Genomic DNA, 17,392 nt, shown 5'->3' with positions numbered 1-17,392 from the left:
TATTAATTTCGTTTTGGCATTTTGCGTTGATTCACTACAAGAGTTATTTCACTTTTCAAATTGTTGAGACCGAATATTATCGCCCTGTATTATATTTAAAGAAATTAAATAATGAAGAATCTGCATAAATGTATGTATGTTTCTCGCACTGTGATAAAACAACAGTATCTAGAGCCATCTAATTTTGAATAACGTAATCCTCCTGCGAATGTGGGCATCTGAAAGTCCAAATTTGAAATTAATTTTATTATGTATTTCATATTTTATAAAACTTTAACGAATGTTTGATTAACAAACCCAAGGATCTAAAAGCGAGCAATGGCAACGTTGTACGGAAAAAACATTTTTATCTCCAGCGCGCGAGACTGTGTATCGGAAATTCTAAAGATAGGCTCATTTTAAAATTATTTTGCGATATTGCTCTTGAACTGAATTTTATGGTTTAAGTGCGAAGAACATGATATTCAACAAATAAAGGTTAAACACAAAATGTTAAAAAACGCACCTTTGGACGTAATTTAAAATCTGAGACCTTTCAGATTGTTTTTTTTAATTCTCCATTTATTCTCATCTCAAGTATTTTAGTCCTTTACAAATGTGTTTTGCTTTTCTTTAGAGATACAGAGTATCCCAAATAAACCAAACCGAACTGATAAGCATGTTAATTTAATTTGATTCTGTCAAATTTTGAATAATAACATAGTTCTCCATCCGGATATGGACACCTGGAAGACTAAATTTTGAATTTCGAGCTTGTTTTATTATATATTTCATATTTTGTAAAACTTTGACGAATGTTTTATTAAAAAAGCTGAACGATTTCAAAGTGAGCAGTGGCAACACTGTGCTGAATAAAACATTTTTATCTCCCTAGCGCGAGACTGTCTATAGGAAACTCTAAAGATATGCTATTTTTTTTAACAATTAAACCCAGATTGGCGTTAACCCAAATGCTCTCAGGCTCCCGAAATGTTTATGCGTGTGTAAATGAAAAAAATGCTCCTTTGCGCGTAATACTTTTCTCTTAAACTTTGTATGCTCTAATATCTTTGTCAGAGTTAATTTCACGAATAAATGTTGCTGTAAAATAAACTGATAGACGACTAAAAATTCAGCAACTTTTAGACGTTCTTGAGATGTACAAAGAAAGTTGTAAATTAATTTTAATCGGACGTCTGAAAATGAGAAAAGTCTGTGCTCGATTTGTACCTCGGATTTTGAGAGAACAGCAAAAAAGAAGACGAAAATTCTTTCTGCGAAGATTTGCTGACTAATGCGACACAGGGCAACAATTTCTTAAACTGTGTTATACTAAGAGATAAAAAACAGGTGCCTACACTACGATCCAAAAACAAAAATTCAAAGTGGGGCAGTGGAAAAAACCATCTTCTCTCTTTCTCCCACATACACAAGCGCATGCACACAAACACACACACAAAAAAAAGGATGTTGGAATCAAACACTAAAAGACTGAGGCGATGCTAATTTCAATTTTTATTTAAAAAAAATTTTTTTAAAGGCTTATTTACTGCGAATTTTTCTCTGAAAATTTATCAAGTAGTATTTTTACAACGAGGTGCTTTATCGATCAAGAAACAGGATAAAGCAAGTTAGAAAGAACTTTTTTATTCTGAGCAATGGTATCTTTTATACGATATTTTTGGGTCCGATATAGCATTGTCTTTACAGCAATATCTTCCAAAACATTCAATTGCAATGAACCACCATATTCTTCCTACTTATCGCCAGCTGAGTTTTAACTTTTTTTAGGCTTAAGATGGTCATGAAAGGAGAGAGCTTTGGAAACGTTTCTATTATTAAATGAAGAGGTTCATGCTTATTTTGCAGAAAGGTTAGTTCGAACGCTTTTTGCAGTGCTTCGATTACCTGATGAAATGCTGGAAAAATTGCATAGACTCGTCTGGCGATTATTTTGAATGAGATAAATTTATTTTAAAGATTAGTAATCTCTTGTTATTTGTAATAAATTATGCGGTTGTTTCATTGGTGCACCTTCTACATTATTGGTACTAGATCCTACAAGTTAAAGGTCAAATTTTATGTTTTATTTCGTATGGATTGATTAGATTAATCTTACATCTGAAAAGTCTCAAAAAATGTTTTAACATTTACGTTACGGCTTTTTTTTTCTTTCCAGTTCACACCACTTACGACATACAATCAATGACAAATGGGGGAAAAACAATGAAGAAATTATTATTTACAAAAAAGGAAAGGAAGAATTTAAGTATTTTATTTTCCATTGTTTTAATGCCATTTAACTACCATTAAGAAATGCAAACTTACCGCGCTCGATAGAAAAGAGGTTTGCAAGGTCAGCAAAGCGAATTAAATTGGAATGACTCCTTATTCTTCTTACCGTTTTTCATATTATACGATTAACTCCTGTTCGCCCTATCAGTCACTTCAGATGGGTGACTGGCATGTAGTAAAATAAATATCAGCTTTAGTGATAGGTATAGGTTGAAATCCGAAATCAGTCATGCTGTTTCATAGCTTTAAGTCATACTATTTCAACTGGGATTTCGGTAAGTGATTTTATTAATATTTTAATAATATTCGTGTATGTTTAGCATTTAAATGTTAGAGATTCTAACTAATCAGTCGTAATGCCGTCAAATACGGAAATACTGTCAGTGAAGATATAAACATATTGAGTTTAGATGGGTAAATAATCTCAAGCTATGCATCAGGAAATCTGGCTGCAAATGATTTGGATAGTCTTTGAAGGCGGTCACCTTACAAAAACTGAATTTCAGTGATGGCGATTATTAGTTTGCGTATTCACAGCTCTTGGACTTTTTTAAAAAGAAACTGATGTAGTAATGTTGTATATTTGTATATTAATACTGTCATATTAATAAAATTACGAATTAATTAAAGATAAATGGCGTAAAATCTAACCAAAAACTCATAAATTAGTCTATCTTACATTTAATTTTCTGAAATGCTATAAATGATAGTATTGTTACGAATTTTGTATTTAGATAGAAAATTTTAGTAGAATCATAATCAAAACTGTTGTATTTTTCTGTGCAACGCAGCGCGAGACAATTTTGTAGAGAAAGCTATGTCGGAATAGTAAAAATGCAGCTGCACGTGCATTTAACATTTAATATATAGGTATCTCTTTAATTTGTATTGAAACTGAATAAATGTAATTAAGTACTATGTTAGTTGTAACCGTAATTCCGTCCTCTTATTGCTTTCGAGAAAATCTCGAGAAACAGAAATTACTAGAAATATCTCGCGACCAGTTGAAATCTATAAAAGGCCAGAGAGAGAGAGCGTTTTATTCAGTTGTTTAGTTAGTTGCTTAGTTATTGTTATTTCGAGTTTAACTTCGCGTAAACTGAGATAAATCGGATTAGCTTTCTCTTTAAATGCGCTATGCATTGCATTCTATTTAACGTTTTTAGTAGTTTGGAGCATAACTACTGATTATATTGCGTGGTATTGTGTACTTGTAGGAATATCTGAGGAAAATTCTAGCGTTCTGATATATTTCTTTTGATAAGAATAAATTTTATTAACCTTTTATCGGACTTGTGCATTCAATCTATTACGAACTTATACGCCCGCAACAGTATTTTAAAATGTAAAAACTATTCTTATGCAAAAAAAAAAAAAAAAAAAAAAAAAAAAAAAAAAAAAAAAACGCAAAAGCCTTGCATTATAAATTGTGTTTCGTAATTTTAAAAGCTCGTATTCACCATTAAAATACTCATCCAATAAAATCTTCTTTGTAGATTTTCTGTTTCACTTAATCACCTTCTTTTTTAAAGAAGTTGGAACTTTATGAAAAAAAAACTTATTAAATATTAGTATCGCCTACAATCTCTCTCTCCTTTTCTGCCTAATTTCTTTGCGACAGTAACTTTTAATCATGTTTTCAGATTTAAAGCTTTCTGAAGATATTTTAGTCTAAGTTTATTAATTTAAAATTTATGAAACTTTAAGCAAAAGTGAACTGCCTTAGTATCACTTCAATATTGATTTTTAATACGTTGCGAGATGTTTAGGCAAGAAATAAAAAAAATAGTATGAAGAATCTAAAACATGATTAATCATTCAAAGATTGTTTCATCGTAAACGCCAAATCAAATCTGCATAATAAACTACATTATAATTAAGACACAATAACACGCCGAATAAATACTAATTCAGAAGTCAAACAACAAAAATCAGCGTTATACCTACAAAATGTATAAAAGTTATACCTACAAAATGTAATTTTGTAGGTATAACGCTGATTTTTGTTGTTTGACTTCTGAATTAGTAAACTACATTATGCTTAGAGTTATGTCATTAACGATTCAGAAATGATTATCTGCTGTTCACAATGAAAGAAGTTTACTTTAGTAAAGACTGGAAATGTAACTTCAAGATTTAATGAGTAAAATATTAAAATTTAATAGCAAAATTAGAAGATGATTGCCACAAGAGGATTTACTGTACATAAAAAGAATATAAGGGATTAATCCTGTACGTACAGAAATTTCTTAAACATAAGAACGAATATGCGTGGTAATTCTTCCAAACGTAGAAACTTTTTAAACTTATGCATTCTGAAATCTTTATTTTCTTCAATTAATATAGAATTATTTTCTACCACATCGTGGTATTTTACACACATTTTACATTATTATACTAATGATTATCATAAATTTGAATGCTTAGTACAATTAAAAGGAAATTTAGGTAATAAAGAAAGAAAAACTTACTTCTTGTTATCGTCATTGACATTCCTGTAATGCAGTGTTTCTCAAACTGTGGTCCGTGGACCGTAAGTGGACCTCCGAAACCTGCTTTTTTGGTCTTCCTAGATTTTCAAAATGTTCTGTAATTTTTAACCGATATTAAGATTTCACATCATTTCTTGCTATGTGGTTAAATACATTAGCATAACTTTTATGCACATTCTCAAGACTAAATAAACTAAATCTCTGCCTACAGTGGGACTCTTTGATTGTTCTCAAGTTCCATGAGAAATTAAAGATTCCAATCTCATAATCTTTTTCGGTAGAAAAGCATATCGTTATTGGAAAAGAATTCTGCAAAGATAAATGTTCGCATGTCGAAACTCTAATAGCACAATTAAAAACCTGTTTTCCAAGTGGTAGATAAAACGAATTTTCACTGGTTTTTGGCCTTTTCCATTGCGTTGTTGAAAATAAAAAACTGTCATAAGCAATTTAAGCTTAACCAAGCAGCATTAATTTCATCTCAAGTCACTCGTTTGCTTTTTGTTTTAACATAAAGACTAACATTTGGCAAGAATATGCAGTATAAAGCATAGAAAGTGAAGCAAGTAACAAACTTATTTAAGGTTTTAAAATTAGAGAACTGATTCAAAATAATACAATTCAATCAAGTTGTTCACATCAATGCAGGAGTTGAGGTGAACTCAAGGATGTTAGTTGCTGTTAGGCATTGATAAATAATTAATGTCTTGCATGACATTGCTGACAAGCGTAATATACATTCACCATCATTTTCATAAGGTCATATTGCGTGACACATATTGTACAAAGAATTGCTGAGACAAATTTACAATAAAAAGACTCAGTTAGTCTCATTTGATCGCTTATTTTTCCGAGTAAACATTCATTTGACACAAAAGGTTCACGTGTCGACTTTTGGCATAATGCGTGACATCTTTAGGTGGTAATTTATTGAATTTTAAAACTGTTACCATCATTAACAGCTAGTACAGAATTAACGGACCGTATGCACTAAAGATATCTTTTTTTTTTTTAGTTACATCACTTTTCGTATTTCTTCGAAGTCTCATATATCCAAAACGATACGTGAATAAAACAACACTACATGGAAAGACTGTCATCATTACGGGAGGAAGTTCTGGAATTGGAAGAGAGACAGCACTTAATATGGTAAAAAGAGGTAAGATCTTAGAAAATGTCAACTTCGCTGTACTATTTACTGTGTAACTGAATTTACTTTATTCAGTTAGTTTTTGCATTTACGATTTATGTAATGGTTTAGAAAAATATTTGTGGAAGAATTTTCTTATTGCGTAATCAAACCATACTCATTCAAATAATAACATCATCAATTACTTTAGATTTTAGAAAAAACTGAAAAGGAAAATTACTGTTATTTCTAAAGAAATGTGAAAAAATTATGTAAAAAATTTAACAGATTGTTGTTGCAAATAAATTTAATAAAAAATCTTAATTTCCCAGAACACTAAAAAAAATTTTTTTTAATGGTATAGTTTGTGTAATGGAATAGCTACGTTTCGTGACAAATATTAAAGACAATATCTAATTTATATTGAAACAAATCGAAATTTGTTGCCTCTTATAACCTGTTTAAGACACAATGCACAAAAACTTTCACTTTTTTTAAGTCAAGGGTTGAGTAATGTGAATGCATATATTCCTTTCATGTTTTGCTCACTCAGGTGCATTTTTAAGGCATTATAATGCCTGAAAACTATGATATTGATGTATTTCTTAATACTAAAATATAGCCCTTAGAAATTTATACCAATTATTCATACAACTATACCACATAACACTTAGTTGTATGATCAGAATACATATAAGACGAGCTAGTCACATTAATCCATCTCATCTCCTTGCTTTCTAAGCTTAGCTTAGATATATATATATATATATATATATATCGTATCAATATATTTGAGCATGTGCAACTACTGTACAATGAATTCTGCACATATACCCCGATATATGAAATTAAATGCCCTGCCAACTTATATGAAGGCTTCAGAAATTATCTTACAAAAAGACCACACCTTATAGTTCGTAATTCAAGCATAATTAGCAGATTACAAGATAGAGACTGCCACAGGATTACACTGCAAAGACGATCTTGTTGAACATTAAGTTCAGTAGTATTCTCACTATCCACTGGCCAAACCGTACCGCCATCGTAGCGTACGCCAATGTAACAGCTTTACTTCTCAGAAGGAAATCCGATAATTAATTGACAAAAAACCAGCGAAGAAACAAGCGAAATATTCCATAGACGAAATATGCATCTCCAAATACAAAATGCAAAGTGCAGTATAGGTAATCATAAAAATTGTAATATATGCAGCAGCAGTAATGGCTACCCCCCCTGCAAGGGCAGAAAATAAGGCGTCTGTTAAGCAACGTCCTTTTCAATTGCTATTACATATCTTTCCTTACCAAATCAACGGTGGCAGGAAATAACTTGGCAAGACTATTGCCGCTAGACACCGAGTAGAACTATAGCGGAATTTAATGACGAATGAAACTTCCCACAGTAATGTAAAACGCAAGTCATTCCTTCAAATATACATCCGGAGTCATAAAGGCATGGACTTAGCATATCGCAATACGTAATGCACTATATTTACTCAATTACCACATAATAGTTTACCCTAATGGCTCAGATGTTAATCATAGAGTAGTTAATCATAGAGCTTACGTTTGCATACAATACACTAATGTTCTACATAATGGAAAGGCTATCTTTTCCCACAAAACAGCATCTTCAGACGGAATTTCTGTTAATAGCCAAAGACGTATAATATAATGCTAATTCGATTATACTACTTTACATTGCTGATTTTACTATACTACTTTACATTGCTGATTTTACTATACTACCATACATTTCTGATTCAACTCGCTTAATAATATAACAGAATCCAATCTGAAGGCTTCTCATTACAGCATTCCATTATGCAACGAGGTATCTGAAGATGCAGTTATCTAAACCATAAGATCGACTGGGCCAAAACTCACGCTGTACATTATTTTTTTTAATCACAAGGCTGACACCATGGGAAAGGATGCAGCTGAGAGCACAGGACGGATTTCCCAGACACTTCCTTAGTTCCTCTCTTATTTAAAATACCGATTCCTTCTCTAATACTACAGTAAATAGCAGGAAGCTTAGACTAATTATGCCATGCCTAGATGTGTGACAAAAGGTAATCGCATGGAAGTTACCTCTTTGCATAATGGGTCATAGACCATTTCTAGAAAACTTCTATTTGCATATTTTATAGTTTGCTTATCCAGAAGCAAGTATTAAAAGTGTAAATAAATGATAAATACTTTTTTAATTCGAAAACTGTTTATTGCATCATGTAAAATAACATTTGTGATGTAGCCGTTCCTCAATAGACACTAATGCCGGCTAGCTTTAAAAGGATTTATTAACAGAGCACACAGGAACGGTTACAAACAAAAGAAATATACATAAAAAATGAAACATATACCAAATGGAACATCAAACATTGAGAATAACATAACATAGTAAGCTATCATCATGGCGGCTGGAGGTCGACTGACGTTTTTTCATATCGCCACGAGATGGCGTGTAAATAAAATAGTTCGGTTACAGTTCATGAGTTCATTGCGTGAATAAAATAGTTCAATTACACTTAAATAGGTCTGTTACATCCTCCCCCTCTGACTTCGTAGACGTCTCGGCAAGAAGTCAGGAACTGACATTTGTCTACTTTGTGCAGCGGGCGGAGAATCAGATGGACGGGCTCCAGTTTGACGAGGAGTAGATTTTACGTCACCAGCACCTTGTGCAACAGGTGCAGATTCGGATGGTATTACACGTTTCGGGCGTCCTCTTTTCTTTAAGGGAACCACTGGAATTACACGAGCTGAGTTTTGCTTATTTCGATCTTGATATGGTTTCAAGGCTGAAACATGATACTTGCCGAGAATTTTGTCTGGTTCATGAGGATCGGCAATATCATAAGTAGTTGGAGATCTTGTAGTCACTATCACATAAGGACCATCTCTCTTGGGCATGAATTTAGCAGTTTTCTTCAGTGGACCTTTGCTGATTGGATGGAGGGTGACCCAAACTTTATCTCCAGGAACGAATTTCGGTGTTTCTCTTCGTTTTTTGTCAGCATATCGTTTCTGCTTATCTTGATGCATTTCGACTCTTTCTCGTACCTGTTGTACATTTCTTGCAAAACGTTTCAAATATGGAGTAATTTCGGGAACAAAATTATCGTTCTCAATTACGGCTTTTATATCATGCTTTACATCATCTAAGGTTCGTAATTCTCGTGCAAATTGAAGAAAAGAAGCAGAATGTCCAGTTGAATCACATTTGGCTGTACTCAAAGCAAACCTTATTAATGGCAGTTTATCCTTCCATGACTGATGGTCGTTACCAACAAGTATTGCTAAACGTGGTTTCAGATCTCTATTCTTCCTTTCAACTGGGTTAGATTGTGGGTGATAGGCAGGAGTAAGACTTTGATCAATGTTCAAGATATAGCATAGTTGTTGCATAACAGCACTAGTAAACTGGGTACCATTATCACTTATTATTTTCCTGGGTAACCCAAATCGAAGGGCGACTTCCTCCAAAAGAATAGTGACACATTCTCTGGCCGTGGCTTCCTTTAAAGCAAATAGTTCTGTCTACTTCGTAGCACAGTCCTGCACAATAAAAATCCATTTTTCACCAGACGGTGTTTCAGGAAGGGGACCGAAAAGATCAATTGACAAGGTCTCAAAACGTTGAACACAGACTGGAATTTGAAGTAAGCCAGATGGCTTTTGATTAGTGGTTTCTCCCCCTACTTTGAAGACAGTGTGATATTTGTTAAGCAATGCATCAGTTGCAAGCCGTTGGGCTGTAGTTAATTGTTGTCCTTCATTTTCTCGTAGTTGGCAGTTGTTTGCAACAACTGGGGTTTCTTCCAGTACTTGGGATTGATGAGGTTTCACGAAGCTATATTTTCTTCGAGGTTCATCAGAAAAGTTCCACCTATTTTCAGCAAGATTTAAAACAATTTTAGCTTTTTGAAGAAAGTCAATTCCTAACAGAGTCGAGTTATTTTTGGCATCAGGCAACACAAGGAGCGGAGTTTTGAACTCTCTGCCTTCGAGAAGAATGATTTGTTCGGTGCGAAGTACCTCTTTTTCAGATACCAAACCATCAGCGAAAGACACCTGTAGTGTTATCTTTTCAAATACTGCATCTTGTTTTTGCAGAATATGATAGAGGGATTCACTTGCAATTGAGTGACTAGCACCAGTGTCGGCGAAAGCTGTACCGGAAACACCACCAATACTAATTCGAAATACAACAGTCCGAGGGGAAGATGAACAGGATCGGATTTGGATAGTGCCAAAATTTGTTGAATTTGAAGTCTTTGGGGGGTTACAGTCTGAACATTTAGACTTGATAAAACCAGTTTTTCCGCACCCATAGCATGTTAAAGGAGGTCGCATTCCTTCTGTTTGTTGCTGACCACGATTTAAAAAAGTTTTATGAGTTCCCTGTATGTCACTTGTTCGATTTTCTACTTTGTGTTTGGATGGATTAGTCGGTTTGTAAGAATAGTTTCGCCTGCCAGGAAGTTCAGTTTTATAGTTCGTATTTTTAACACGTGCAGCTTCATAATCATCCAATTTCTGTACTAATTCAGATGAACTCTTTGTTTTTCCCCAAGTATCAATAAAATGCTCCTTAACATCACTACTGACTCTTCTTTAAAGCTGATCCGTCAGGACCAAGTCTTTGAGTGATTCAAAGTCTGTAACATCGAGACTATGAAGCCACTCTTCGAGATAATTGTTTAATTCGTAAGCAAAATCTTTCCATAAGGACCCAGGGTGTTTTTGGTGTGTAGTAAGTTTAATTCGAAATGATTCAGCATTTAATTTGAATCTTTGTAGCAGAATGTTCTTGATGTAAGAATAATCTTCTAATTTGTCTTTTGGTTCTCTTAAAATAATTTGCGAAATGTCTATAGGCAGAAGAGGTAGGAGATGAGTGATGTAATCTATTTGTTTTATATTAACTTTCTCACATTGTCTTTCAAAAATTTTCAGGTAGGTTGCAATGTCAGAAGTTCCTGTAAATTTAGGGATTAGGTGTTGAATATTTGTTCCAATAGCTGCATTTGAAGCAAAGGCGGCATAGTTAGGGTTTGAGCTAGCAGCTGCCAGGTTTAATTTTAAACGTTCCAATTCTAATAAAAGTTCTTGTTCTTTTCTTTGACGTGTCTCCAGATCGTTGCTTTCACGTTGTTTTTGTTGTCTAGTTTTGATTAAAGTTTCCAGAAGATTCCTGGTAAAAGCCTCATCATAAGTGTCAGAATTGACAATAAGATCTTTAAGATCTATTACTCGCATAGTGTCGTTTACAGTGAAACCCAGTTCTGCAGCGAGAGATTTTAAATCCTCTTTTTGTGCTTTGGCAAGGTAAACCATAATTATATGAGAGGTCAGGGGGGAGGGAAAAGATGAAGTTGAATTTGTTGTTATTTCGATTTTATTCACAATACAGTATTTTAGAATTAATAATTATACCTTTAAGTAAAATGTATATACCTCTATTAAACAGCATGTATGAATGTAAACAATGTTACTCGTACATTTAATATACCACTATTAAACAGTATTTATAAATGTAAACAATAATACTCACAAAGTTTATTATTTCGGAGTCGTAAAAATATCATAAAATGCCCTCATAAATTCAACTTGTATCAAGAAAATAACATATAATAAATTGCTCAAAAATTGTTTACTACTTAGCAAAACATAACAAAACATACATAAATGTCTTACCATAAGCTTTTATATTTAAGCTGAATTCTTCGAAATCTTAATCTTAACAAAATATTAAGCTGATTAAGCAACACACACTTAGTAACTCTTTTACTTTATTTAAATAGTCATTCGATTTTATTCATAATTATTTTCTTTCGCTTCAAGAAATATTTTTTAAGACATGCATTCATTAAATTGAAAACAATTATATTTACCTAAAGTAGTATATTATAATCATTTTTTCAAAATGTTCGTCGAAAGATAAATCAAAAAGTACAATATTTTATTTTATGTAGAATAAAACATTTAATAAGGAACAATAGCACTCACAGGAAATAAAAATAATAAAAGATTTGACGTAAACACATCATAAATCATCGCTAGTCTTAAACATTTCCGCGGGGGGAAAACATCTGCTGCTGTATGTCAGAAGCGAAACTAATAAATTCTAATGAACAACGTCAATGAATATATTCAAACTTTAACATCAAAACATGTATTCAGTGAAACAATATTATTCACAAATTAATTTACTATGCGCATTAACATTTTAAAATAACAAATTACAATTCAAGAAATAACGTTTGGTTAACAGAAAGCCGTTTGCTTTCGTTTAATACTCTTATGTAGTATCAATAAATGAGATTTCAGTAAAGAATTTACATTTGCTTTAAGAAGCAGCTTATAATAAATAATCAGTTTAAAAGAACTTTAAACTCAGATTAAACGATAATGTAAACGAAACTTATCTTTTCCGTTGAAATTGTCCAGTTGATGATTCGATGTGCTAGCAGCACGGTATGACAATTTTAATTCCAGAATTGGTTTCCAGAATATTTGACCAGTAGTCCACACCTGAAAAGAAACTGAGCCGATCTCCAGCAACTAAAAGTTAAGTTCGGGAGTAAGAGCTTGTTAAAGCCAAACAGAAATTCTAAACATTTTGTTGCGCCATTTTGGATTCAAATTTAGTTGGGCGCCAATGTGATGTAGCCGTTCCTCAATAGACACTAATGCCGGCTAGCTTTAAAAGGATTTATTAACAGAGCACACAGGAACGGTTACAAACAAAAGAAATATACATAAAAAATGAAACATATACCAAATGGAACATCAAACATTGAGAATAACATAACATAGTAAGCTATCATCATGGCGGCTGGTGGTCGACTGACGTTTTTTCATATCGCCACGAGATGGCGTGTAAATAAAATAGTTCGGTTACAGTTCATGAGTTCATGGCGTGAATAAAATAGTTCAATTACACTTAAATAGGTCTGTTACACATTTATCTTACAAAGAAAGCAATTCCATTCTTTACTTCTTTTCGTCTCAAACTTTTGCACGCGATTGTAGCTTTTTTGTTAGAATCGCCAGATTCACGAAGCACTTAGTAAATTACTGTGCATGTGTTTCGGGATCAGGCTAACTCACGTTGGTTAAAGCAAGAAATGATCAGGTTTCTGTCTTTGATCATAATATATGTACTCATCGCCAAAAATGTTGCATTTTAAAGGAGATTTCCGAAAGAAATATTATTTTGAAAGAAGTTAGAAGTCTCTGTGGAGAGAATTTTTATATAGAAAGAGCATTGTGCGCAGAAAATATTAGTTTAATATTTTGATCAATGGGAAAAGACACTCTTGCCTATAATGACAGAAATACCAACTGTTCGTCTGCAAATAAATGTTTTATTATTCTATTTGAATTAGCTTCATAGTGTTGTCATGGCTTATTAACGAATTCTGGGGATTACTATTATGCTAGAACCTATTTCAAGAAGCTCTGACAAGAATTCTACATTGTTTTCACCCATAACGTGAAGCTTGAAGTAAGCTTTCATGTTGTGGGTAAGTTAAATTATTTTTTTTTATTATCGGGCTTTATTTGTGAAGGAAAAAAAGAACAACGGTTCAGTCTTACGACTAAAATTATGAGAAAAAACAACAAAAATAGAAGCTTTTTCTTTAAAACGAGCAAAGGTTACTAGAAGAAAAAATGATGAACTAAACGAATAAAATGAATAATTGCTCGATAAAAATGCTAAGTAAACAAATTAAATACTAGCATGGAGTCTTTGGTTAACCAAGAATAATTTGAAACCGAAATAAAAGGTAACGAAGAATATGCCGGAAAATAATTAAATGGATATCGAAAGATTATAGGTATATGGAAAGGAAAAAACTAAATAAAAGCATAAATACTAACTCGGATAATCCGGAAAGTCCTTTCAGTAAAAGAGCTAAAGCTATTTTTCAATCAAAATTAGTTAAGCGTCCGAAAATCAGTATCTCAAAATGTTACGACGATATAAATATATGGCTTAATTTTTGAAGTCAGTTTAAAAATTCCATTCATGAAAACGAATGTTTGTCTACGTTGAAAAAGTTTCATATCTGAAACGTTTGTTTTGGAAAATTGCTCTGAATGGAATTAAATGATTTTTTCCAGGATTCTTTAAATTTTTTTTAATGAGCGATAATTGCAATAAAAGTATCACTTTGAAGAACGTTTCGAAAGAAACGACATCGTAATTAATAGTCATGTGACGACGTTACTAAGCCTAGATCCAGTGAAGCGTACGTGTGATAGCATAGCTCTTCGAAAATTATATAATGCAGCAGAAACTAATGTTCAATCCCTGGAAACTTTAAATATAGTTATGGGAAGTTACGGTCATTTATTGTGCCTGATTTTAATAAAATTGATTCCGGAAGAGACAGCTTAGAATACAACAGGAAAAGGAAATCAAAAACAGAATTTGATGTTTTGGAATTAGTTGAATTCTTAAAATGTTGTGGAGCTTCCAGCTTATTACACGATTCGAAGAAATCTAAAAATATGACGTGTACCAACTACTTTTAGGATGAAATAAATGAAAAAAAAATATTTAAGCCTAGTAGTTAACCGATAGGCTGCATTTACCACCAATGTAAAATGTAATTGTGTATTCCATGAAGCAAACCACAATTCATTTCAATGCGAAGTTCTTTCGCCGGCGGAAAAACGAACTAAAGTCTAAGGTCGTTGTTTGAAATAATACGAAAAGTAACATTTGAGTGTTAATTGTAGATCAAAATTAAATCCATTTTGAAAGTGTAACTTTAATGATTATCATGAGGACCTCTGCTTTAAAAAAATAAATTTTCTAACCGAAATTTCACCGAATGTTAGTGCAAAAGAGAATTAAAATAAATCTCAAACAATAGTTCCATCTGTATCACACTGCAAGCAAGTAACGCCTTATAGATCGAAAATCATCAGGGTATTATTTGATACTGCTTCAATGCAATCTTTTATCGTGAAATCATTAGCGGATGGGTTAAATTCTTTGATTACAAGAAAAGAAAATTTAATTGGTTATACGTACGTTCGGAAATCGCGATACAGAGAAATAATTGTTAGGAGCAACAAGAATCCAATTTGTAATGACCCTAGGACGAAAATAGAACTTGAAGTAGTAAACACGCAGAAAATTATAAATGCATATGTTTGTGCCTCTGATATATCAGTGCAGACAATGTTAAAGTACCACTACGAAGAATTCGACCTATATTTTTGCTGTATAGTCCGAAACCACTTGAAGTTGTGGTAGACAAGGAATACTTTTGAGGAATAAATTCGGGTGGATGCACCAAGACACGCAAGACTTTAGCTGCTTTAAAGACTTTGTTTAGAACTTGTACAAGGTCAGGTGTCAATGAATATCCATCCCAGTAAAAGGGACGGAAATTTTTGCCTAGCTCTGGCGTAGACAGTCTTCTAAAATGGTTACGAAAATAAACAATAGAGTATTAATGATGAGTTCTCCAACTGTCAAAAAAAATAATTAAAGAGGTTTTCGCAAATTGGTAACTTGGATGTTGAATCTCAGTTTTGACAGCTCATCTAAACGATTTAACCAAGCAAGTAAATGCTTTCATACGGAGTGAGTGAGTGAGTGCACCGCTATGATGGCTTCCGACTACGGACATGAACCAATCGGAATTATATACCATCACGGCGGGGAAGACTCCATCCGACTACGGACATGAACCAACCGGAATTATATACCATCACGGCGGGGAAGATTCCAAAGTAACAAGGTTGAATATTACATACTCATAACAGTTTTTACATATTGATAACTGCGGGCACTAAGCGTTATTCTGGTTATATGCTTTAAGTTCTGGACATTTGAAACATAATATTATTCACGGTTGTTTCTGCTTAGGCAGTGTCTTGAGATTTTCTCTATTTTATCAAGGGCTATTCTGTTTTTGAGTGTGTTAGACGTCCCCATTGCCGAGGCACAGTCCGCTGGTTTCTTCAAGTGCCAGGTTCTTGTATGTACACAGTAGAAGTAATAATGGTCCAAGTCGTCTTCCTCTCCGCATTCGCAGAAAGGAGTATCCCTAAGTCTGAATCTGTTCAGGTATACTGGAAATGGTCCATGACCTGTCAAGAACTGTGTTAGGCTAGCACAGTGGGTCTTTATTTCCATGTTAACTTTTGGCAGTAAGCGAAATGTCCTTCGTCCTACCTCTGCCTCTGTCCATCTACTTTGCCAAATTTGTAGAAGACTTGTCAAAGTTCGCTTAATATGAGACCAAGGAAGTTTAGTTGGTCTTTCTAATATATCCGTGCAGTTGGCTGCCTGCTTGGCCAGTAGGTCAGCGGCTTCATTGCCTTGAATCCCTGTGTGAGTGGGGACCCATTTTAAAGTGGGTCTTTGTGAAATAGGCATTGTCAGAAGCTGTTTCTGAATTTGGTATACCAAAGGACTCCGGTTGTTTTGACTTGCGATAGCCACCAGACTTGATGCCGAATCACTGAGTACGGAGAATTTCTCCTGTTGACATGTGTTCGCATATCTAATTGCAGCACTGATAGCTAGAAGCTCTGCTTGGTATACCGAGTTGTTCAAGCCTAGTTTTCTTTTCCACTCGAATGTTACAACTCCATTTTCCAGTCTACAGAAGGCGCTGCCCTTGCCGTTCTCAGTTTTGGAGCCATCTGTGAAAAGGTTATTACTGTTCCTCTGAATTGGTTGGTCGTTTATGCTGATACCGTCGGAGAGATTAAAAGCTGCTGAATGAAAGATATTGCAGTTATTTTGCTCCTCGTAGTCCGAGTGATGATAACTATGACCCCAAAGTGTTGAAGTTTGACCCAGCCTGGTAACCCTTACGATAGCTGCCTCCCTTTCTACTATCAAATCTAGGCGAGGAATTCCTGCCAGTTGTTGTAGGGCTAGTGTTGACGTGGTACGGTAGGCCCTGCATACTTGAAGTAGCTGCTGTCTCTGAATAGAGAGCAGGGATCTTTTCATATGAGAGGTAAATTCGCCACCCCAGATTGCTGCTCCGTAAGTTATTACTCTTTCTTTAATGGTTCTATGCCAAATTTTTAGTAGCTTAGATGAGATACATCATAAGGAAGAATTTGTCTCAACTATTGGAAGGTAAACTCATCTAGAAGGACCCAATGTCCCCCTCCAGACTGTGTCCGGGGATATCCACATAGGGAGAGGGAAAATTAAACGTTGACATCACGTTTGGAAGTGCTATCTACTATCACACGGCGTATGTAGCAAATATTAGACACCCTTTCATACTCGAGTTAGACTTTCTAAAGAAATACAATTTTTCTTTAGATTTTAAGAATAACGAATTGCATGCTGTCTCTGAAGACATAAGCCTGTTCGAATTAAAGAGAAAAAGTGAAGGAGTTAAATCAGTACTGCAAATCATAGCTCAAGATGCTATGGCAGTACCGCCAGGAACATAATTTTTCTACCTGGATCCATAACTGAAAACAGAAATTTCCTCTAC

General features: G+C 33.8%; 1 protein-coding gene across 4 annotated transcripts in view; it reads left to right on the top strand.

The window, feature by feature from the left end:
- LOC118184902 (retinol dehydrogenase 12-like) overlaps positions 1 to 17,392 on the top strand; it is a 152,647-nt gene that overhangs the window by 99,612 nt on the left and 35,643 nt on the right. For 2 of the 4 annotated variants that reach the window (XM_085813928.1, XM_085813927.1), the window contains exons 1-2: positions 2,291 to 2,549; positions 5,782 to 5,925. In XM_085813928.1, coding sequence (XP_085670054.1) covers positions 2,504 to 2,549; positions 5,782 to 5,925 — 190 coding nt within the window. In that variant the 5' untranslated portion in view covers positions 2,291 to 2,503. Of the gene's footprint in view, positions 1 to 2,286; positions 2,550 to 5,781; positions 5,926 to 17,392 lie in introns of those variants that run through there. The other 2 variants (XM_085813929.1, XM_035354632.2) reach the window with 2 other exon arrangements.

This window comes from Stegodyphus dumicola, chromosome 3 (genome assembly GCF_044657685.1).
Source record: "Stegodyphus dumicola isolate Sdum_Otavi_A_Nest chromosome 3, ASM4465768v1".
NCBI classification, from domain to species: Eukaryota; Metazoa; Arthropoda; class Arachnida; order Araneae; family Eresidae; genus Stegodyphus; species Stegodyphus dumicola.
Note: the sequence above shows the minus strand (reverse complement) of the source record. Positions and strands in the feature narration are given on the sequence as shown.